Below are 25,579 nucleotides of genomic sequence, written 5' to 3' on the forward strand. Positions count from 1 at the left end.
AAGATACCACAAAAATTAACTATTGCATGGCACAATAATGAGCAATTTTTCCACACAGGTCAAGGATCAGTGCTGGGACCCCAACTATTTACAATCTATATTAACGACTTAGAAGAAGGGACTGAGTGTAACGTATCCAAGCTTGCTGACGATACAAAGATGGTAGGAAAAGCAATGTGTGAGGAGGACACAAAAAATCTGCAAAAGGACATAGGCTAAGTGAGTGGGCAAAAATTTGGCAAATGGAGTATAATGTTGGAAAGTGTGAGGTCATGCACTTTGGCACAAAAAAAATCAAAGAGCAAGTTATTATTTAAATGGAGAAAGATTGCAAAGTGCCGCAGTACAGCGGGACCTGGGGACACTTGTGTATGAAACACAAAAGGATAGTATGCAGGTACAGCAAGTGATCAGGAAGGCCAATGGTATCTTGGCCTTTATTGCAAAGGGGATGGAGTATAAAAGCAGGGAAGTCTTACTACATCTATGTCAGGTATTGGTGAGGCCGCACCTGGAATACTGTGTGCAGTTTTGGTTTCCATATTTACGAAAGGATATACTTGCTTTGGAGGCAGTTCAGAGAAGGTTCATTCAGTTGATTCCAGGGATGAGGGGGTTGACTTATGAGGAAAGGTTGAATAGGTTGGGCCTCTACTCATTAAAATTCAGAAGAATGAGAGGTGATCTTATCGAAATGTATAAGATTATGAGGGGGTTTGACAAGGTGGATGCAGAGAGGATGTTTCCAGTGATGGGGTAGACTCGAACTAGAGGGCACGATCTTAGAATAAGGGGCTGCCCATTTAAAACAGAGATGAGGAGAAATTACTTCTCTCAGGAGGGTTGTGAATCTGTGGAATTCGCTGCCTCAAAGAGCTGTGGAAGCTGGGACATTGAATAAATTTAAGACAGAAATAGACGGTTTCTTAATTGATAAGGGGATATGCGGAGCGGGCAGGGAAGTGGAGCTGAGACCATGATTATATCAGCCATGATCTTATTGAATGGCGGAGAAGGCTCGAGGGGCCATATGGCCTACTCCTGTTCCTATTTCTTATGTTCTTACTGTCAATCATCAAAGGTACCACACAAATTAACTATTGCATGGCACAATAATGAGCAATTTTTCCCACACAGGCCAGAATTTTAATTTTAACCATATCAAATGACATGGAGGCAGGAAGGGAAGTTGGGTGGTCAGCAGTTTAGTGGGAATAGGGTCAAGGGAGCAGGAGGTTGGTCTCATGGACAAGATGAGCTTGGAGAGGGCATGAGGATAGATAGGAGAGGAACTAGAAAAAGTTGCAAGTTCAGGTCTAGGGCAAGGGGGAACCTATGAGGAAGTTTTGCCTGGTGGGCTAGGGGGAAAGAGACAGAGGCAACTGAACAGCTGATCTCAATCTTAGTGACAAAGAAGCCCATGAGCTCCTTGCACGTTGTTGGAGGTGAGGGTGGAGGAGGCAGTGGAGAGGTGTTTCAGAGGATGGTTTGCAGCAGAGAATTTTAATTTTAGTAATATTAAAACATCGTGAAATAAAGGCAGAAATTTTCCCCATTTGACGCGATAATAACTTCGCTTTTGTCAGAGTTCATCTCTAAACTAAATTCCCAAATTGTAATGTATTTATCTTAAGGCATTCTTTGATTAAAATTGGATACCAATTGTATGCTTAATTGCAAAAAAAAAAATCACTAATTTCTTTGTGCATCACTTCAAGTGCAACAACAATTTAAATCTTATCTGTACTATAAAAGGAAATTGAAGTTTATGGTTTGAAATCCTTTGCGGCAATATTCAGCGTAAGATACACAATTTACAACAAACTATTTATTGCCTTTGAAACTAAACGCAACATTATGTCCCTGCGAGAGCTCCAATCAATGTTTTGCTCTCTAACATTTTTTAAATAGTTTCTTCACTTCCTGGTTCCCTGTCTGAGAGAATTCAGCATTGTGATTGGCTGCTTAGGCAGTTTGTTGATGTCACAGCAGCTGCAGGGATTCCCCACTAAGGGTCAGGGGTTGGGTAGAAACTAAGGAAGGCTGCTTCACTTCTCAACCATTGTTCTTTGCCTTCAACGTTAACATTTTCTCACTCTTTAATTTTACATGTTCACCTTTTTCCCTCATGAGACAGCAAAATACTCAAGCTATGTGCTCAGTGAACATATATTTCGGTATGTACTTGGGGCAGGAAGGCATATGAGTAAGTGGATCTGGATGAGCATGAAATGGGTTAGGTCATGAAGCGTTCCATCTATGTTGGGAGTCCAGTGGAGTGGGTTGACAGACTTAGGAGTACAGCATCAGAACAGTAATGGATGCTGGTTAGTTGGGGGAACGGGCTTAAATAAAATAGTGAGCATCCTGTGTCATTTCCAAGGGCTGGACCAGAAGCATAAGCAGCAGTCCTGAAGCCAAGTGCAAGTCCACGTTCTGGAGAGAGGTTGGTTATCAGGGTAAATAGATGCATTACCAACAGGAATTATAATTTCATATTAAATGTTTATCCAGCATTTTATTTTTCTACCAATACACTTCATTTTTCCCCCCCAAGTCTGGAGTGAGTCAATCATTGGTCCAGTTTTCACACAAATTGAACAAGTCGGTGTCAGTTGACAAGCTGAATTATATGTCAGTCCACTTGGATAGGTCAGCTATAATCACAGCAGCGACTTCTCCCTCCATGATTACACCAAGGAAATGCCTTAATGATCACCCTTAAATTCATGACTAGTGAATTCTCAGTACATGTAGTAGAGATGGTTGATCATTAAACTATTCTATATTATTGTAAACATTTCCAAATATGCAGGGTTAAAAAAAAAACTATGGGAATTTCAAAATATATCCATAATGACAGAATGGGCATTTTTAGGATGAACTAAATTCAAAATCAAGGTGTGTGTATTTTTTTTTTTAAATAAAAGAAAAAGCAAATCAGTGCCTTAAAAACACAGCTTTCCATTGGTTACTTATGTACTTTTTAAAAATTCTTTGAACCAAGCACACACCTTCAGGAAGCAGTAATTCTATAAATATAGTTATGTGTTATCTACCCTTAGCCACTGCTTTTCTGTAAGAGCATCACTGTAGTCCACATCCCTGCGCATACGTGAACCTCGCCCAAACATCTTCTCCTCCTCCTCTTCACAAGTCAACCGTTCAACTTCTGCATCATCTTTGATAATCCATGATGGCAAGTCGTCTTCCTCCATCAGCCGTGGTTTACGTTTTGGATTCCGTGCATCTTCTCTTCGCCGCTCCAGATCCATGCGCTAAGATTGGGAGCAGGGGGAAATGTAGCAATTTTAAAACAACGTTACAATACATTTCTTGTGATTAAATAATAATTCATACACTGTCTTTGCAATATAAAAACATAATAGTTTTAGTAGCTGAGGCATACTATAATCTGAGTTTGTTACATGGGGTAGTCATTGGCACACAAATTATTTTGCGACTTTGTTCCTCCTTCCACAATGCCACCATTTTCAGAAAATGCTGGAAGGTATTTTGCACTAGGTTTAGTGAATTTAAAAAGGCTCAGAAATCAGAACTTCATTAAATTTGAAGTCCAGAATGTAAAATAAAATAAAAATCATGCCTACTTTCTCTGCCCCTTGAAATAAATTGCACCAGAGAACTGTGACTGGTAGAACTGATATCACTGTACATACTTCGCAACTGATCAGTGTAAATCACAAACACACTAAAGATTAATAGGAAATGCAAATAGTACACTTTTTAAATACAAGGGGGGAGAAATTGGCCAGCCTTGCGCATGTTTTTTCGGCAATACTTTGCCTTTTTTGCCAGTAAAAGGTACTCACCTAAATTTGTCAAAGTTTAGGGCCTGTATTTTTGGCGGTTTTGAAATATCATCGAAAAGTGGATCGACCACGTGCAATGCCAAAAAAAACTGCACCGCTTAAAATTGGCCGATTGGGGAACCCGTACTCAGGGTGAAAAAAAAAACACCCAAGAAAAGCCTACGTTGAAGCCCCAGAAAAAGCGGTAGGTATGAAGACCTACAAAAAAGGCAAGTTGAAGTTTTTATTTTTTAAATTCTTTTTCAGCGATTCATTAGTTAAGTGTATAATGAATATTTGTTTTTTGCAATTTTTTTGGGTGCGTTTTCTCTTCTCCCAGGGCCTGTATGATAGGCCTTGTGCTAAAGTTGGCGAGGACCGCGGTTTCAAACGCAAATTCTCGTGCGATGCCGATTTTTACCGACGGGCACATTTTTTGCCAATTTTACCCTTAAAAAAAAAGGGCAACGTTTTTAGGGGTATTGTTGCCGGTAAAATAATGGAAAAAAAACAATATCGCCAAAAACTGAATTTTTAACCCAAGGTATTTAGTCTTACATGATCCCCAGTATCTTTCTAGTAGGTAAATTAATAATGACAATTCCCTACGCCTTCCTGTTTCCCACTCACACCTGAACTCACTCATTCCCCTGCATAAGCCTCTCAGGAAGGATAAGTAGCACACTGGATCCTCACAATAACAAAGGCTGCCAGACATTGGAGTACTAATGAATCATTGTACTATACCTCCCCAATAGCAGTTTCCAGTATACAGTTAAACCACAAATTTTTAAGTACAGGAGGTAGCAAAAGCCAATGATGTGTTTTAGCAGCAGCCAGTTTTTAAAAATCATAGTTACCAACAGATATGTGAATCAGCAAAAATCCCATTCAGCTGTTTTTACTAAGGACTGGATGACCAGAGTGCCTGACTCTAAACTTGGTTCACCAGATGGGGGGAGTCTTCAGCAATTCGCTGTTTTTCAGGTCCCCGTGCAAAAAGGAGCTGGAAAAGCTGACTATTTGCTCCAAAAGTAATGGTTGGCAACTTTGCTATTAGTATCTGGTCATACATGTAATTAGAATTTGGAATAGTTGACAATTTCTTTGCCCGGTCACAAAAAGTACTACTTCCATGAACTCTGACTTTCAACAGTGTTGGTAAGTTAGTGCATTTGGAGTTTGAAAATATAGCAGAGTGCCAGAGACTACAACAATGGCTGAATTAAATAAAATACAAGGTTCTTCAGTATCATTTTAATACTTTTGAAGCAGAAGTGACTATCCAAATAATACCCTTCATCCCTTACATTCTACGGTTGTAGAATTAAAAACCAAAAACTGACCTTTCAGCTACTTCACAATCTTGTGCCCTTACCATAAACAATTCAAATTCCTCTTCATGTCGAGCAATCATCTGATTCAGAGTCTCATCATCTGGAACTTCATCTTCTTCCTGTAAGTCAAGAAGGTAATAAATATTTTCTTACTAGTTGTAAACCAACAGAACTTGATATTCTATTTACTGAAACAAAATTTTCTGGTTGCTGGAAACATCACCGCTCTTCAAAGCTATAATTTTCAAAGCTATAATTTAATTTAAAAGCTTGTTTTTCCAATTGAATTTTTAAATTAAAAAAAATGCAATTAGCTTAAGAGGCTAGGACCACTCCACACTAATGAGTTCAGAAACAGGACAGGGTACACAATAGGACATTGCTGTATCTTAAATCTCAGAACCTCCAGTAAACATTACATGCAGCACAGAGAATTAGCTATTAGAATGCAAACATATTTGAATTCCATGATTTATAAAAGGTCAACATAGCAATTCTTGTCAAATATATGCGGCATCTGAATAATAGCAGCAACAAGCTGAAGATCGGGAAGATTGAATAGTTTAGCTAGACATCAACACTTTAATAAAACATTGTTCTTAGTTACAGTACCTTGACATGTGATTTCTTGATATAAAGCATACACAGTGTACATGATAGTGCGTGGAAGCTTGTCTTTTGGGTGAGTAACTGATAAATGGCACTTGTATTTGATGCACACCTGTGGCTCTTTGAAGTATTGATATCTGAAGTAATGCTGCTACAGCTTTGTAAGTTAGTTACCACAGGACAGTGGCACATCAAATCATCCAATTATGGAAACTGGCATGATGATCTGTCGCTAGCAATAAGCCAAGTTCGGGAATCAGTTTCTAGAAAATGTCTCGATTCTACTTTGGCAATTACACTACTAGATTCAGAAATTCCCCATAATCTTTCAACACGCATACATCGATTGGTGGGGATGGGATGCATTACCAGGCTACAGCAGGAAACCCAGAAATTCTTACATAGGTACAGAGCAAAAACTATAGAAAGGTCAAGATGACAGTGTGCTGGGTAAATTAAAAACAAATTATACAGCACACTAAAGAGAACTGAATTGCTGGACACCTGGGAATCCCTGGCCAAAGACCACCCCTAAGTGGAGGAAGTGCATCCGGGAGGGCACTGAGTACCTCGAGTCTCATCGCCGAGAGCATGCAGAAATCAAGGACAGGCAGCGAAAAGAGCGTGCGGCAAACCAGTCCCACCCACCCTTTCGCTCAACGACTATCTGTCCCACCTGTGACAGGGACCGTGGTTCGCATATTGGAGTGTTCAGCCACCTAAGGACTCATTTTAAGAGTGGAAGCAAGTCTTACATAGAAAATAGGTGCAGGAGTAGGCCATTCGAGCCTGTAGCACCATTCAATATGATCATGGCTAATCATGCAACTTTAGTACCCCATTCCTGCTTTCTCTCCATGTCGCTTGATCCCTTTAGTCGTAAAGGTCACATCTAACTCCTTTTTGAATATATCTAACGAACTGGCCTCAACAACTTTCTGTGGTAGAAAATTCCACAGGCTCACAATTCTGAGTGAAGAAATTTCTCCTCATCTCAGTCCTAAATGGCTTACCCCTTATCCTTAGACTGTAACCCCTGGTTCTAGACTTCCCCAACATCGGGAACGTTCTTCCTGCATCTAACCTGTCCAATCCAGTCAGAATTTTATGTTTCTATGAGATCCCCTCTCATTCTTCTAAATTCCAGTGAATATAAGCCTAGTTGATCCAGTCTTTCTTCATATGTCAGTCCTGCCATCCCAGGAATCGGTTTGGTGAATCTTCGCTGCACTCCCTCAATAGCAAGAATGTCCTTCCCCAGATTAGGAGACCAAAACTGGACACAATATTCAAGGTGTGGCCTCACCAAGGCCCTGTACAACTGCAGTAAGACCTCCCTGCTCCTATACTCAAATTCTCTCGTTATGAAGGAGAGCATGCAATTTGCCTTCTTCACCGCCTGCTGTACCTGCATGCCAACTTTCAATGACTGATGTACCATGACACGCAGGTCTCGTTGCACCTCCCCCTTTCTTAATCTGTCACCATTCAGATAATATTCTGCCTTCCTGTTTTTGCCACCAAAGTGGATAACTTCATATTTATCTACATTATACTGCATCTGCCATGCATTTGCCCACTCACCTAACCTATCCAAATCACCCTGCAGCCTCTTAGTATCCTCCTCACAGCTCAAACTGCCACCCAGCTTAGTGTCAGCTGCTAAACTTGGAGATATTACATTCAATTCCTTCGTCTAAATCATTCATGTATATTGTAAATAGCTGGGGTCCCAGCACTGAACCATGCGGTACTCCACTAGTCACTACTTGCCATTCTGAAAAGGACCTGTTTATTCCTACACTTTGCTTCCTGTTTGCCAACTAGTTCTCTATCCACGTCAATACATTACCCCCAATACCATGTGCTTTAATTTCCTGTGTGGGATCTTGTCAAAAGCCTTTTGAAAGTCCAAATACACCACATCCACTGGTTCTCCCTTGTCCACTCTACTAGTTATATCCTCAAAAAATTCTAGAAGATTTGTCAAGCATGATTTCCCTTTCATAAATCCATGCTGACTTGGACCGATCCGGTCACTGCTTGTCCTTTTGTGTCCTCCTCACACATTACTTTTTCTCCCATCTTTGTATCGTCAGCAAAATTGGCTACATTACACTCAGTCCCTTCTTCCAAGTAGTTAATATCGATTGTAAATAGTTGGGGTCCCAGCACCGATCCCTGTGGCACCCACTGGTTACTGGTTGCCAACCAGAGAATGAACCATTTATCCCAACTCTCTGTTTTCTGTTAGTTAGCCAATCCTCTATCCATGCTAATATATTACCCCCAACCTCTGTGAACTTTTATCTTGTGCAGTAACCTTTTATGTGGCACCTTGTCAAATACCTTCTGGAAGTCCAAATACACATTTATCCACCCTGTTCGTTACATCCTCAAAGAACTGCAGCAAATTTGTCAAACATGGCTTCCCCTTCATAAATCCATGCCGACTCTACCTGACCAAATTTTGCTTTTCCAAATGTCCTGCGACTGCTTATTTAATAATGGACTCCAACATTTTCCCAACCACAGATGTTAGGCTAACTGATCTATAGTTTCCTGCTTTTTGTCTGCCTCCTTTTTTTAAATAGGGGTGTTACATTTGCAGTTTTCCAATCTACTGGGACCTCCCCAGAGTTCAGGTAATTTTGGAATTATCTAGGGTTTCTCCACCCCCCCCATCCCCATCCCATAAACTGACCTTTTGATTTCCCATTACAGTGTGCTTTCACTAATGTCCTCACTCTACATTTTTCACTTTTCAACTCTCCAGCTGAACTTTCACTTAGCCCTTTGTTTCTCATTTACCCCAGTTTCCACAATTCCTCCTCTTTCTTTTCTCACCATCTATCATTGGCTGGGGGGCACAGCCACTAAATATTATAGATCCTACCCATCCCCAAAAGTTACATTTCCTCTACAACCCACAGTCAATCGCTTATAATTGCAGATATCATATCACATTGCTATTGATCAATCACATTGCCAAATATCATGAAAGCTTGGATGTAATAAATGTTATAAAAGACAAACTACTGAATCAATAATTCACAGTAAACATACTATCTAGTTAACAGAACCACATGATTAATCTATTGTGTAATTTGTGCATAGCCAGCCATTATTGAGAGTTTTTCAGATCTTTATTTACCAATTTTGGTTATAAGATTGGACTGACAAAACATCAGATTACTGAAAAACTCCAATCCTGCTATTATGTTGTCTCTTAAAACTAAATTATCTGATTAAATATAAAATACAGCATATAAATAAGACATTCTTTGTAGCATATACTCATTTTAAAGTTATTGAGCACAGCTATAGGTCACAAGCTGGCCAGTGATGTTATCCTACCCAGGCAGTACTGCAGGAAGGAGAAGCATTGGTGTCCCCCTGGTGGTAAAATAATACAATGTTACAAGATTGATTTCTCCAACAATACATCAGAAGATGGTTCAGAACACTTGAGTATTGCACATTTGAGAGTAAACTGAAATTAAGGGGAAATAATTGATTATGACTGCTTTGCCGAATTCAGGCAACTTAAAACTTTGGACAATGGGAATGGTCACTCCTCATGTCAGTTTAAAAATGAGAGCTATATTAGCTACCAGATTCATTTTGATCCTGTGCCTTTCAAGAAAGAATTTTAACCATAACGCTACTCACTTCTATGAAAAATATTCTGATGTTTGCAAACAGGAGTACAGCCGCAGGGTAATTTATCACAATTATTTTTCAGTCCTATTAAATGCATACTTGCAACTGTTACATAACTAGAACAATGGTTCTCTTAAAAAGGTGCCATAAATACAATGTTAGTTTGCAATAAATTAACTAAACTCAGGTCAATATTAGATATCGTCCTGCTGTAAACAGAAACTCATCTCAACTGTCACAGCCTTGACAACAAGTGATTGATGTTTACTGTCCAATTATCTACAGGCCATGTCAATTCACTGCATTATAGAAGGCTTACTCAAAAAAATTCCATAAGAACTTGCTGACTTTCTGGCAGAGAATTTTTCTAGCACATTAAGAATTATAGTTTACTAAAATAAAAATACATTTGTTGTATTACCAGAATGATGCCTGTAACACCTATATGCAGCACTTTGCTTATGGTCCCTATCCCTCTACCTTAAGCTTCTATAATACAATAAAAAGGGGAAAATACATTTATTCATTGTTTTATTAATAGGACATTTTTCATGAAAAAATATAAAAATTGCTTTAAACAAATTTAATACACATCCATTTGTTTTTGTTCATCAGTATTAGCTACAAAATAAACAGCCTTCCTACTGTTGGGTTTGCAGCTAGTGAATACTTATTACAGTAAGCAAATTTGTAACTCACTGTAGCAACAACACTGTTTGACGAAAGCGATGCAGAACTCAGACAACCAGTCGCTATGCAAAATGGTTCACTGAAATTTGTTTCCAGATTTAAAATCAACTCTCTGCCAACTGTAACTACTTGAATTTAGTAATAAAAATCTAAAAGCTGTGGCCCACTTTTTAAACTCTGCATGGAAATACTGCTAATCGAGCATAACAAAGAACTTGAGGTAAAGAATTTAACTGGATGGAAATGGAATAATCCACATTTCTGTCAGCAATTCATTTTAGTAAAATCCATGATATTGGTACCTTCTTCAAATCTGCAGAAGACAGATAATTGTGACATTGAGGATTTCATTTCAATATTTTGTGGTTTTATGAGACAATGTGGAAACAGTAACACAACTCAAAAGCAAGAAAGCAGGTCTACAAACATCTGAAAGTCGAGGTCCAACAGAAAACCCGCGACCTAAAGAACAGATGGTGGGTGGAGAAAGCACAAGAAATCCAGCAGCTAGCCAACAACCACGACATGCATGGATTCTTTAGTGCAGTCAAGACCACCTATGGCCCAAGCACCTAAGACCCTACCCCACTGCTGGCCAAGAATGGACAGTTGCTCATCAAGGACAGAGAGGCAGTCAGTGCCCGCTGGAAGGAGCACTTCGAAGATCTCCTTAACCGAGACTCTGTATTCGACTCCATCCGCAGCATGCCACCCGCCACCATCTCAGCACAACCCCAGCCCAGCACGAGGTTGAAAAGGCCACCCGACAACTGAAGAACAAGGTATCAGGAGCAGATGGAATCCCCGTCGAATCACTAAAACATGGCGGAGAAGCACTATTGGCGTGGATATATGACCTAATTTCTCTTATCTGGAAGGAGGAGAGCATGCCAGGAGATCTGAGAGACGCTGTAATCATGACCATCTTCAAGAAAGGTGACCAGTCCGACTGCGATAACTACAGAGGAGTCTCCGTACTGTCGGCCACTGGGAAAGTCATCGCAAGAATCCTCCTCAATCGCCTTCTCCCTGTGGCTGAAGAGCTCCTCCCAGAGTCACAATGTGGATTCTGCCCACTAAAGGGCACAATAGATATGATGTTCGCCGCGCGGCAAATACAAGAGAAATGGAGAGAGCAGCACCAACCCTTGTACATGGCCTTCTTTTGACCTCAAAGGCCTTAGACACTGTCTACCGTGAGGGATTATGGAGCGTCCACCTCAGATTCGGCTGCCTTCAAAAGTTTGTCATCCTCCGCCTCATGCAAGCCGTGATCCTGATTCGGTCTGGGGTCAAGCAAGGCTGTGTCATTGCATCAACGCTCTTCTTGATCGTCCTTGCTGCAATGCTCCAACTTACCCTCAATAAGCTCACTGCTGGAGTGGAGCTAAATTACAGAGCAAACAGGAATCTGTTCAACCTCCGCTGCCTCCAGGCCAGATCCAAGGTCGCCCCATCCTCAGTCATTGAATTACAATATCAGACGACGCTTGCGTCTGTGCACACTCGGAGGCCACACTCCAAGCCATCGTCAACACCTTCACCGAGGTGTACGAGAGCATGGGCCTTACACTAAACATCTGTAAGACAAAAGGTCCTCTACCAACCTGCCCCCCGGTTATTAAAATCCACGATGAGGCCTTGGACAATGTGGACCATTTTTCATACCTCGGGAGCCTACTGTCGACAAGGGCAGACATCGACGACGAGGTCCAACACATTCAGTGTGCTAGTGCAGCCTGAGGAAGTGAGTGTTTGAAGACCAGTACCTCAAACCCGGCACCAAGCTCATGGTCTACAGAGCAGTAGTGATACCCAGCCTCCTATATGGCTCAGAGATATGGACTATATACAGCAGGCATCTCAAAACACTAGAAGTGCCACCAATGCTGCCTCTGCAAGATCCTGCAAATCCATTGTTAAGTGTTCTCGCTCAGGCCAACATCCCCAGCATCGAAGCATTGACCATGCTCGATCAGCTCCGTTGAATGGATCATATCATCCGCATGCCTGACACGAGACTCCCAAAACAAGCGCTCTACTTGGAGCTTCGACATGACAAGTGAGCCCCAGGTGGGCAGAGGAATCGCTTCAAGGACACCCTCAAAGCCTCCTTGAAAATGTGCAACATCCCCACCGACTCCTGGGAATCCCTGGCCCAAGACCGCTCAAAGTGGAGGAAAAGCATCCGGGAAGGCGCTGAACACCTCAACTCTCTTCGCCGAGAGCATGTTGAAGCCAAGCATCAACAGTGGAAGGAGCGCGGGGCATCCCATCCACCCGTTCCTTCAACCACCGTCTGCCCCACCTGTGACAGAGACTGTAGGTCCCCCATTGGACTTTGTCACCTGAGAATTCATTTTTAGTGTGGAAGCAAGTCATCCTCGACTCCGAGAGATTGCCTAAGATGATGATTTTGGTTCTAAAGATATTTGCTCAATTTTGATGGCACCAGAACAAATCACAACTTTATTCCCACATTTATTGAACAATTTGGTGTACTGCAATTTACATGTGCATAATATGCACAAAGTCCTGCACTCAAGTAGACAGCTTATAAATATTTACCTTCTACGTCCACTATAAACAAGAACCAAACTGATATTAAAATGAGATTCTGTAGTTAAATCTAACAAAATATATATTTTAAAGCACACCAGGTCTCATGTCTCACAGCATTTGTCACTGGATATGGTTTTATTCTGCAAAGCCTGCATGTATGCTGCAGAGATTTTGAAAATCTTTATACAGAACCCTTTCTCCTCTCTTGCTTTATAGACTATTGAAGGGTTTCCTTCAACCATGAGTGATAATGATGTCTGAGTGTACTGCAAAAGAGATCCCCCTCTCCTCACCTCAGAAGTGAGTAAGTTCTGCAAATACAATCAAGGCAAACTAATAGTGCCTTACAAAGCATCTAATCCAAAAGGCATGGATATATGGTTCTTGAGATAAAGGATGGTATACTTCATTGTAAAAAAATGGCTCAGCAATTTGATTATCAAATATTTTACTGTCTGTTTGACTTGCTGGTTTAAAATAAAACTAAAATTATCTTTAAAACAGCAACGCAATAGAATGCTGTCAATTACACGTCACCATATAGGACCTATGGGTATTCTGTAATCAGTGTTAATTGGAGCCATCAAGGTAATGCAATGAAGGCTGCTTACAGCTAGAGGAACATACTATGCAAAAATCAGGGTAAACCTCGGAACATTTCAGGAAGTAAAAGCTAAATGGTACAAAGGTAATCAGATAGATTCTTATCCTTCAAACTTGGGGCTCAATTTTCCCCAAAGCATTTTTTTGGTGTACTTGAAGAGTTACAACCAATTTTTGGGGGCTTAAGTACGCCCCCCAAAAATATTCTAAGTTTCCCCGTTGGATTTCTTCATTTTGGAGTGGCATAACCCGACCTTTAGTTTTGAGGGTGGAGCCTTGCTCTGCGCCAAAAAAGATCGGGCTGCCATGGTAACCAGGGACACAAGGTGAGCTGAGGTAGCAAAGTGAAGCATACAGCCGGCTCCCAACACATTAAAAGGATTGAAAAACATATAGCAGCAACCTACCTCCAACCCCGCCCGAAGAGCTCGCTGGCCCGGTCCCATTCTAGGTCCCCGAACACACACACACACACACACACACACACACACACAAATTTCTCTCTCTGTGAACCGGGGACCTAGAATCGGACCGGACCAGGGGAATGGGGACTGAGAATTGAACCAGACTGGGCGGGGTTGGAGTTAAGTTGCTGCTATGTATTTTTCAATTCTTTTAATGTATCCGGGCATCTGCTGCACCGATTTCCTTAGCTCTCCGGAAAGTTTTTCTGGAGAGGCCACACACGCTGGCCTAAGCAGAACTGGAGTAACTCTCAGCTGGTCAAACTTCCCTAAATGCCCAGAATTGGCATAGGTGGCTGGTTATCATCATAGACGGTCCCTCGAAATGAGGATGACTTGCTTCCACGCCAAAAAGGGATGAGTTCACAGGTGTTTCAATGAAGGACCATCACCAACGATGTCTCTGCAAGATCCTACAAATCCCCTAGGAGGACAGGCACACCAACATCAGCGTCCTCATCCAGGCTACAGCTCCAACATTGAAGCACTGACCACACTCGATCAGCTCCGCTGGGCAGGCCACATAGTCCGCATGCCAGACACGAGACTCCCAAAGCAAGTTGCTCTACTCGGAGCTCCTTCACGGTAAATGAGCCAAAGGTGGGCAGCGGAAATGCTACAAGGACACCCCCAAAGCCTCCATGATAAAGTGCAACATCCCCACTGATACCTGGGAATTCCTAGCCCAAGACCGCCCCAAGTGGAGGAAGTGCATCCGGGAGGGCGCTGAGCACCTAGAGTCTCAACGGCGAGAGCATGCAGAAATCAAGTGCAGACAGCGGAAAGAGCGTGCAGCAAACCAGTCCCAACCACCCCTTCCCTCAACGACTATCTGTCCCACCTGTGACAGAGTCTGTGGCTCTCGTATTGGACTGTTCAGCCACCAAAGAACTCACTTCAAGAGTGGAAGCACGTCTTCCTCGATTCCGAGGGACTGATGATGATGATGCACACCCTGTCTCAACTAATGTTTTTCTAACTCCTGGCATTACCATTTGAATTTGGGTCATCATCCCCTTTGTCTCTCTAATCTTTCTTGTCTTCCAACCAATCACAGACCTTCCCTTTTGTTCTTTCTTCCCCTCCCCCTTTCAGTGCTGGTTAAGAATCAGTTCTTTTTGAACACTCTCCAGATCTGACAGAGTCATCGACCCGAAACGTTAACTGCTTCCTCTCCACAGATGCTGCCTGACGTGCTGAGATTTCCAGCATTTTGTGTCAAATATCTCTCATTCCTTTTATAAATATTCATCCTTGTTTCCTTTAGTGAGGTGAATTTTTGCAGTCATAATTTAAACATTTTCTCGTGCAATTTCCTGTAAATGTACAGATTCTGCAGTAGAGATCTCCTATTTTAATCATTGTAAAAGGTTACACATACCTCATTCTGCTCCTCATGCTCCAGCAAAGCCTGCAGGAAAGCTCGGCGCTCATGACTTGAAGATTTTTGATCAAACATACCAGCCTGGATAACTTTCTGGTCTACATTAAGCTTGTATTTGGCAGCAGCAAGAATCTTTTCCTCCACACTATTGACTGTGCAGAGACGCAGGACACGGACTTCATTCCGCTGTCCAATACGATGAGCTCTATCTTGGGCTTGCAAATCCTTGGGGAGTGTAGGGGAAGAGGAGCAGAAAGAATGGATGACAGAAAAGAAAAAAGTTTCAGCAAAATTTGGATCCAATAATTTGAATTGAAGAATCCACAAATATCCTACAGCTTACTTAATATCCACAGCTGCTGCTCTTAAGTTGTGATTTCTCTCTCTTTGGAAACCACCCGCCTCAAAATGAAAGCATGGGATGATCTGTGCTTTTGATGCTGCACAAGAGGTGGCCAAGAGACAAGGCAGAAAAAGCTTTGCTACATGGTCAAAAAAATAGGCTGTCAAATAGGACTGTTACATGATTAGCTATCATTTGATTTCCAGGTGGTTTAGGATCCAGCTGCTTCGGCAACAAGCAACAGACAGGGTGCAAACTACTGAAGAATCCAAACCTACAAGTCTGAAAATTCTGCAATGCTCTCATATACCTCCTGGCAAATAGTGCCACTTAAAAGCTTGGAAACAAGATTGCTTTTATAACCTCAACTGGTGCTGTAGTGCAGGGAGAAAAATTCTTAAAAAAAATGATATTGGAAGTCTTAGAACAACTCTCCTGCAATTGTATTTGTGCTGTACAACCACAAGTTGAAAAATGACACAAAATTAATCTTCACCGGCATTACAAGATGTACTAATTTTTTTTAAATGGGCACACATATAGTATTGACATGTAATATTAATAGCTACTGAATATTTTCAAAAAAGTTTCTCATGCTTTTTTTATATACTTTTGAAGTTAAAATGACCACACTCTTTGTATTAAAGTATGTCTCACACCTGGTGTGGATTCCAGTCACTGTCAAAGATGATAACAGTATCAGCAGCTTGAAGATTCAGACCCAGGCCACCAGCCCTGGTGCTCAGCAAGAATATGAAGTATTTGGAGTTTTCTTCATTGAACATTTTCAGCAATGCACCGCGGTCCTCTGCCTTAGTTGTTCCTGTGTGTATTGGATAGATAGAGTTAGAGAGATCAAAAGATTTTAAAAAACAGAAACAAATGCCGAATTTACCACAAAAAGCAAGCCAATTCTCAGGTACACTCAGGATCATGGGAAATTCACAGGTATAACAATTTCTACCACATATATCTAAAAATCCTTTGCTTTCAAATAAGAAACATAAAAATAAATCCAAGTCAAGAAATGATTTAGCACATCAAGCCCACTCCATCGAAGTCCATGTGTGGTTATTCCCTCATGGATGTTCCTCCCACTTCACATGTTGACCCTCGCCCTTTCAGTGAACAGTAATTTTCTTTTCCTGTGCCCCATGGGAAAAAAGATTCAAAAGTCTATAACTATCGCCATAGCCCTCAATTCTGCTTTTCAACAGATTATCAATCCAGCTCCTTTTTAAAAAAGAACTTGACCCAAAATAAATTGCTCCCTTAGATTTTGTTTCCCACATTCCATATCTTATGTGCAAGGAAAAGGCTTTCTCTATGGATTAAAACATTCAAATTATTCAAATAAGAGTTGTTCTAGGTTTTTTTTTAAATGTGCAATTGAACAAGTCTCTTAGTGCTTCAACAAATATAAAATGATTACAAGACCATTTTTACTAGATTATATTATGCACTGGTTGGATAAAACTTTACTGATGAGAAAACACACAAGCATGAGAAACATGATCCAAATTTCGCTAATCATATTTACAGATTTCTAGAGTCTGACTGTGACCAACACACTATCTTAAAAAATAAGCTCCGAGGCAAAATATAATATTGCAATATTTGAAACATCTTATTTGGCATCGTCAGAGTACCATTAGATCTACACCCAGTTTGCACTAGTTTAAATGATTAATAATATGCATCCAGACCAAAACATTTGATACAGTTGTTTCATGAATGAAATGACATCCTGGTTAAGTAACAACTGTTTGCAAAGAAAGAATACACTTAGAATAGAACTTGTATCAACTGCCTCATTGTTTGTACCCGCCCATTTAAATCAAGACCTGCTGCAACTTGATGAAGAGCGGGACACTACATAAAATACAATCTCTTACATCTAGCTGCTTGGGCATGAAAGACTGGGCCAGAATTTGCTGAAGCGGGGCAACTCACAACATGCCCTGTGAGTTGGATTTTTTTCCTCTCAGCTTTCAGCTCGAAATCTCTGCACTGCAAATTGCTGGGAGTACGAGTTGATAACGGTGTGGCGAGGTCGACAGAGCATCTGGAACCTTAACCAGCTAAATTTAAGGAGAGAGATAGTGTAACGGAGCCAAGTTTGCCAACGATACAAAGATGGGGGGAAAAGCAATGTGCGAGGAGAACACAAAAAATCTGCAAAAGGACATAGACAGGCTAAGTGAGTGGGCAAAAATTTGGCAGATGGAGTATAATGTTGGAAAGTGTGAGGTCATGCACTTTGGCAGAAAAAAAATCAAAGAGCAAGTTACTATTTAAATGGAGAAAGATTGCAAAGTGCTGCAGTACATGATCGGATCAGCCATGATCATATTAAATGACGGAGCAAGCTCGAGGGGTTGTATGGCCTACTCCTGCTCCTATTTCTTATGTTCTTATGAAAGATTGGAAAGAGAGACAGACAGGAAAAGAAAGAAAAAAAAATTAATTAAAAATGTAAAAAAAAAACCTGAACAATTTACTTCCCGCAGGAGTGAGAATCCAATTTCAATTGTCCCTTTCTGGGCCTCAGAGGTTGAATGGCATTGTAGGAACATAAATCTTTTAGTAGTTAAGTCACTAAATATCAGCCCCAACTTCCTGCAGCGAGTTCTCAAAACTCACGGGAATGTTGATGTCGAGCTACGGTTTTTGCGATGCCAATGGCGGAGCAGCGCAAGTTGTCCAGCAATGTGTGATGATTTGCAACTCCCACCGTATCTCTTTCTTGCCATAAGTTGCTGTTAGGAACAGGAGTAGCCTATATAGCTCCATGAGCCTGTTTCGCCACTCAATGAGATCATGGCGGATCTGTGATCTAGTTCCATACATCAGCCTTTGCCCCATTATCTTTGGTTAACAAAAAACTATTAATCTCAGATTTAAAATTAACAATTGACCTAGCATCAATTGACGTTTGCAGAAGAGAGTTCCAAATTTCTACCACCCTTTGTATGTATAAGTGTTTCCTAACCATTCCGGAAAGGCCTGATTCTAATTTTTAAAGACTATGTCCCCTACAACAACAACTTGTATTTATATAGCACCTTTAATGTAGTAAACATCCCAAGGCGCTTCACAGGAGTAATACAAGTCAAAAAACCTGACACCGAGCCACATAACGGGAAATTAGGGCAGATTATCAAAAACTTGGTCAAAGAGGTAGGTTTTAAGGAGTGCCATAAAGGAGGAAAGAGGGGGAGAGGCAGAGAGGTTTAGGGAGGGAATTCCAGAGCTTAGAGCCTAGACAACAGAAGGCACGGCCATCAATGGTTGAGTGATTATAATCAGGAATGCTCAAGAGGACAGAAATAGAGGAGCGCAGATATCTCGGGGGATTGTGGGACCGGGAGAGATTACAGAGATAGATAGGGAGTGGTGAGACCATGGAGGGATTTGAAAACCAGGATGAGAATTTTGAAATTGAGGTGTTGCTTAACTTGGAGCCAATGTAGGTTGCTGAGCACAGGGGTGATCATGGGTGAACAGGACTTGGTGAGAGTTAGGACACAGGCAGCTGAGTTTTGAATTACCTCAAGTTTAAGTAGGGTAGAGCGTGAGGGGAGAGCCAGGAGTGGGTCGGAAAAGTCAAGTTTAGAGGTAACAAAGGTATGGATGAGGGTTTCAGCAGCGGATGAGCCGAGACAAAGACGGGCGATGTTACAGAGACTACCCAACCAATGGAAATAGTTTCGCTCCATCTACTCCATCAGTTCCCCTTAATATACAATCATAGAATACAGCACAGAAGGAGGCCATTTGACCCATTGAGTCTCATTTTGGTCAAATCACCCTTAATCTTCTAAATTCCAGGGAATAAAACTCTAGTTTGTGTAATCTCTCCTCTTAACCCGCACTCCAAGGGATAAATTATCATTCTGGTAAACCTACGCTGCACTTCCTCTAAGGCCAATATTTCCTTCCTGAGGTGTGATGTCCAGAACTTCGAACAGTACTCCAGGTGTGGTCTCACCAGGGTTTTGTATAGCTGTAGCATAACTTCTACCCCTTTGTATTCTAGTCCTCTAGCTATAAAGACCAGCATTCCATTGGCCTTTGATTATTTTCTGTACCTGTCCATGACATTTTAATGATCTTTCTGCATGGACTTCCCCCTTCCCCCACACCAAAGTCTCTTTGGATCTCCACTGTTTTTAGCTTTTCACCATATAGCAAGTACTCTGTTCTATTCTTTTTAGGTCCAAATGATCTAATTGAAATCCATTTGCTACAGTTTTGCCCACTTAAACTATTAATATCTCTTTTGTAATTTTATGCTTCCATCTACACTGCTTAGAATGCTATCTATCTTTGTGTAATCAGCAAACTTGCACATGTGGCTTTCTATCTCATCAACTAAGTTGTTAATAGATACACAGTCAGTAGTTGAGGCCCCAACACAGATCCTTGCGGGACACCACTAGTCACATCCTGCTATTAGAGTACCTGCCCATTACCCCTACTCTCAGTCGCCTACCACTTAGCCAATCTCCGAACCAGGTCACAAATTTGCCTTCAATTCTATGAGCTTCAACTTTAGCCAATAGTCTCTTATTTATATGAACTTCAAGAAAGTCCCTCATAACATCCATAGACATTCCCCTGTCCACTATTTTAGCCACCTCTTCAAAAAAAATTCTATCAGTTTCGTCAAGCATAACCTACTTTTCACAAATCCATGCTGACTGTCTGATCAGTTGGAAATTTTCAACATGTTCAGCTACTCTATCCTTAATGATAAGACTCTCATATTCCCGACAACAGCTGGAAGACTAACTGGTCAATAATTCCCTGGTTCCCCTCTCATCTTTCTTAAATAGTATACACAATTTTCCAATCTAAAAGGAACAGTTCCTGAAATCGAGAGAACTTGAGGATTATAGTTCGGGCATCTACAATGTTCTCATCTACTTCCTTCAAACCCCTGGGATGGTAATCATCTGGTGCTGGGGATTTGTCACTTTTCAGTGTCATTATTTTCTTCATTACAGTTATTTTCTTATCATACTCCCTTTTTGCAGCTCTTATCTATTTTGTCACCTTTTGTTCTTTGTATCTCTTCCAGTTACCTGGATCTGTGCTAGTTTTTGCATGCTTTTTCTTTTAGTTTTATGTTGTCCCTGACCTCTTCAGTCGTCCATGGCTGTTTATTTTTGGAAAGTAGAACTCTTGCCCCTTAGGCGTAAAAACTGGTTCTGTATCATATTTTGAACACCTCCCACTGATCTTGTGTCGTTTTAACTGATTTGCCCCCTTTACTGTGGGACTCTGTCTCATCGCATTGAAGTCAGCCTTACCTAAATCTAGAATCTTAACAGCTGTTTTGCATTTCTCCCTTTCTAACACTACACTGAATTAATCATACTATGATTGCTATTAGATAAATGATAGGCGATTAACTAAATCTGGCTCATTACTAAATCTAATATTGTTGCAGAAAACTATTCTGAACACTCAAAAAAAAATTCACTACTTTTCTGACATGCTTATCCCAATCTACATTAAAATTAACACCCCCATTAAAACCCTTTTGCTGCATGTCTAATCTCTGCATATAAAAATATATATTCGAACACGTCACAGCTGCTACCAGGGGGCCTATACACAACTCCCACTACAGTCTTAAATCATTTTCTATTTCTTAATTCGACCCATAAAGTCTCAACTGGCTGCCTACCACTCATACATCTTCTCTTATCAATGAAGTGATTTCATCCTTCATCACTGAGGGTATTCCTCTTCCACTATCATTTTCCCTATCTTTCCTGTAGACCATATATTGGTATATTTAGTTCCCAGACCTGCCAGTCTTGCAGCCATGTCTCAGTAATGGCTATCATGTCATATTAATATGGCAGGGGGATGGGAACCAATGCTGGGAGACAGAGGGAAACAAAATGGATGCAGAAGCAAAAGACAGAAAGGAGATGAGTAAAGGTGGAGGGCAGAGAAACCCAAGGCAAAAAACAAAAAGGGCCACTTTGCAGCAAAATTCTAAAGGGTCAAAGTGTGTTACAATGGCAAGTCTGAAGGCTCTGTGCCTCAATGCGAGGAGTATTCGGAATAAGGTGGACAAATTAACTGTGCAGATAGCAGTTAACGGGTACGATGTGGTTGGCATCACAGAGACATAGCTCCAGGGTGACCAAGGCTGGGAACTCAACATCCAAGGGTATTCAACATTTAGGAAGGATAGACAGAAAGGAAAAAGAAAGCGGGGTGGCGTTGCTGGTTAGAGAGGAAATTAATGCAATTGTAAGGAAAGACATTAGCTTGGATGATGTGAAATCGGTATGGGTGGAGCTACAGAATACCAAAGGGCAGAAAACGCTGGTGGGAGTTGTGTACAGACCTCCAAACAGTAGCAGTGATGTTGGGGAGGGCATCAAACAGGAAGTTAAGGGTGCATGCAATAAAGTTGCAGCAGTCATCATGGGTGACTTTAAGTTACATATAGATTGGGCTAACCAAACTGGAAGCAATACGGTGGAGGAGGATTTCCTGGAGTGCATAAGGGATGGTTTTCTAGACCAATATATCGAGGAACCAACAAGGGGGAAGGCCATCTTAGACTGGGTGTTGTGTAATGAGAGAGGATTAATTAGCAATCTCGTTGTGCGAGGCCCCTTGGGGAAGAGTGACCATAATATGGTGGAATTCTGCATTAAGATGGAGAATGAAACAGTTAATTCAGAGACCATGGTCCAGAACTTAAAGAAGGGTAACTTTGAAGATATGAGGCATGAATTGGCTAGGATAGATTGGCGAATGATACTTAAGGGGTTGACAGTGGGTGGGCAATGGCAGACATTTAGAGACCGCATGGATGAACTACAACAATTCTACATCCCTGTGTGGCGTAAAAATAAAAAAGGGAAGGTGGCTCAACCGTGGCTATCAAGGGACGTCAGGGATAGTATTAAAGCCAAGGAAGTGGCATACAAATTGGCCAGAAATAGCAGCGAAACCGGGGACTTGGAGAAATTTAGAACTCAGCAGAGGAGGACAAAGGGTTTGATTAGGGCATGGAAAAGAGAGTACGAGAGGAAGTTGGCAGGGAACATTAAAATGGACTGCAAAAGCTTCTATAGATATGTAAAGAGAAAAAGGTTAGTGAAGACAAACGTAGGTCCCCTGCAGTCAGAATCAGGGGAAGTCATAACTGGGAACAAAGAAATGGCTGACCAATTGAACACGTACTTTGGTTCGGTATTCACTGAGGATGACACAAACAACCTTCCGGATATAAAAGGGGTCAGAGGGTCTAGTAAGAAGGAGGAACTGAGGGAAATCCTTATTAGTTGGGAAATTGTGTTGTGGAAATTGATGGGATTGAAGGCCGATAAATCCCCAGGGCCTGATGGTCTGCATCCCAGAGTACTTAAGGAGGTGGCCTTGGAAATAGCAGATGCATTGACAGAAATTTTCCAACATTCCATAGACTCTGGATCAGTTCCTATGGAGTGGAGGGTAGCCAATGTAACCCCACTTTTTAAAAAAAGGGAGAAAGAAAACAGGGAATTATAGACCGGTCAGCCTGACATCGGTAGTGGGTAAAATGATGGAATCAATTATTAAAGATGTTATAGCAGCGCATTTGTAAAGAGGTGACATGATAGGTCCAAGTCAGCATGGATTTGTGAAAGGGAAATCATGCTCAACAAAACTTCTGGAATTTTTTGAGGATGTTTCCAGTAGAGTGGACAAGGGCGAACCAGTTGAAGTGGTGTATTTGGATTTTCAGAAGGTTCCACACGAGATTAATGTGTAAAGTTAAAGCACATGGGATTGGGGGTAGTGTGCTGACGTGGATTGAGAACTGGTTGTCAGACAGGAAGCAAAGAGTAGGAGTAAATGCGTACTTTTCAGAATGGCAGGCAGTGACTAGTGGGGTACCGCAAGGTTCTGTGCTGGGGCCCCAGCTGTTTAAATTGTACATTAATGATTTAGTCGAGGGGATTAAATGTAGAATCTCCAAATTTGCGAATGACACTAAGTTGGGTGGCAGTGTGAGCTGCGAGGAGGATGCTGAGGCTGCAGAGTGACTTGGATAGGTTAGGTGAGTGGGCAAATGCATGGCAGATGAAGTATAATGTGGATAAATGTGAGGTTATCCACTTTGGTGGTAAAAACAGAGAGACAGACTATTATCTGAATGGTGACAGATTAGGAAAAGGGGAGGTACAACGAGACCTGGGTGTCATGGTATATCAGTCATTGAAGGTTGGCATGCAGGTACAGCAGGCGGTTAAGAAAGCAAATGGCATGTTGGCCTTCATAGCGAGGGGATTTGAGTACAGGGGCAGGGAGGTGTTACTACAGTTGTACAGGGCCTTGGTGAGGCCACACCTGGAGTATTGTGTACAGTTTTGGTCTCCTAACTTGAGGAAGGACATTCTTGCTACTGAGGGAGTGCAGCGAAGGTTCATCAGACTGATTCCCGGGATGGCGGGACTGACATAGCAAGAAAGACTGGATCAACTGGGCTTGTATTCACTGGAGTTCAGAAGAATGAGAGGGGATCACATAGAAACATTTAAAATTCTGACGGGTTTAGACAGGTTAGATGCAGGAAGAATGTCCCAATGTTGGGAAAGTCCAGAACCAGGGGTCACAGTCTAAGGATAAGGAGTAAGCCATTTAGGACCGAGATGAGGAGAAACTTCTTCACCCAGAGAGTGGTGAATCTGTGGAATTCTCTACCACAGAAAGTTGTTGAGGCCAATTCACTAAATATATTCAAAAAGGAGTTAGATGTAGTCCTTACTACTAGGGGGATCAAGGGGTACGGCGAGAAAGCAAGAATGGTGTACTGAAGTTGCATGTTCAGCCATGAACTCATTGAATGGCAGTGCAGGCTCAAAGGGCCGAATGGCCTTCTCCTCCACCTATTTTCTATGTTTTTATACCCTCCAAGTTGAATATGTGCCCACAATTCAATTTGTTCCTTATACTGTGCTTTTTAAAAACAAACACATTAATAATGATGTGCACATTTAACTCGCTGTTATTTACCCAGCCAAAATTATACTTAACTCACTATGCTCAGTGCACCAATCAATGCATACACAAATAAAGAAAGCTAAAGCCCAGCGGGAGATCGAGAGCCAGCGGCAGTTGGTGAGAGGGGAGCGACCTGTCAAAAGCCCAGCGGGAGATCGAGAGCCAGCGGCAGTTGGTGAGAGGGGAGCGACCCATCAAAAGCCCAGCGGGAGATCGAGAGCCAGCGGCAGTTGGAGAGAGGGGAGCGGCCTATAAAAGGCGACCGGTGCAGCTACAGCATTAGAGAAAGCAAAATAGAAGTAGAAAGTAATCAAAAAGTGACGTCACAGCCAATGTGGTAAGTGATTGGCTGGTGATTGGTGAGTAGCTTTTCTTTTGTTTTTTATATCAGTAAGTGAACTGCAACATTGTTATTACCAATTTAAGGGTATCTAAGGTTAAGACATGGCAGGAGAGCTCGGCCATGTGATATGCTCCTCCTGTTGGCATGCAGGTGCAGCAGGCGGTTAAGAAAGCAAATGGCATGTTGGCCTTCATAGCAAGGGGATTTGAGTACAGGGGCAGGGAGGTGTTGCTACAGTTGTACAGGGCATTGGTGAGGCCACACCTGGAGTATTGTGTACAGTTTTGGTCTCCTAACCTGAGGAAGGACATTCTTGCTATTGAGGGAGTGCAGCGAAGGTTCACCAGACTGATTCCCGGGATGGCGGGACTGACCTATCAAGAAAGACTGGATCAACTGGGCTTGTATTCACTGGAGTTCAGAAGAATGAGAGGGGACCTCATAGAAACATATAAAATTCTGACGGGGTTAGACAGGTTAGATGCAGGAAGAATGTTCCCAATGTTGGGGAAGTCCAGAACCAGGGGTCACAGTCTAAGGATAAGGGGTAAGCCATTTAGGACCGAGATGCGGAGGAACTTCTTCACCCAGAGAGTGGTGAACCTGTGGAATTCTCTACCACAGAAAGTTGTTGAGGCCAATTCACTAAATATATTCAAAAAGGAGTTAGATGAGGTCCTTACTGCTAGGGGGATCAAGGGGTATGGCGAGAAAGCAGGAATGGGGTACTGAAGTTGAATGTTCAGCC

At 41.7% G+C, this 25,579-nt stretch overlaps 1 protein-coding gene across 3 annotated transcripts in view; it reads right to left on the reverse strand.

Annotated features, from left to right (window-relative positions):
- The window catches only part of LOC139264606 (probable global transcription activator SNF2L2), a 171,616-nt gene that overhangs the window by 36,231 nt on the left and 109,806 nt on the right, over positions 1–25,579 (reverse strand). For all 3 annotated transcript variants that reach the window (XM_070881356.1, XM_070881337.1, XM_070881346.1), the window contains exons 25-29: positions 16,127–16,290; positions 15,122–15,349; positions 9,116–9,154; positions 5,191–5,268; positions 3,060–3,278 (exon numbers count right to left, since the gene is read on the reverse strand). In XM_070881356.1, the coding sequence (XP_070737457.1) occupies positions 3,060–3,278; positions 5,191–5,268; positions 9,116–9,154; positions 15,122–15,349; positions 16,127–16,290 (728 nt within the window). The remainder of the gene's footprint in view (positions 1–3,059; positions 3,279–5,190; positions 5,269–9,115; positions 9,155–15,121; positions 15,350–16,126; positions 16,291–25,579) is intronic.

This window comes from Pristiophorus japonicus, chromosome 1 (assembly GCF_044704955.1).
Source record: "Pristiophorus japonicus isolate sPriJap1 chromosome 1, sPriJap1.hap1, whole genome shotgun sequence".
NCBI classification, from domain to species: domain Eukaryota; kingdom Metazoa; phylum Chordata; class Chondrichthyes; family Pristiophoridae; genus Pristiophorus; species Pristiophorus japonicus.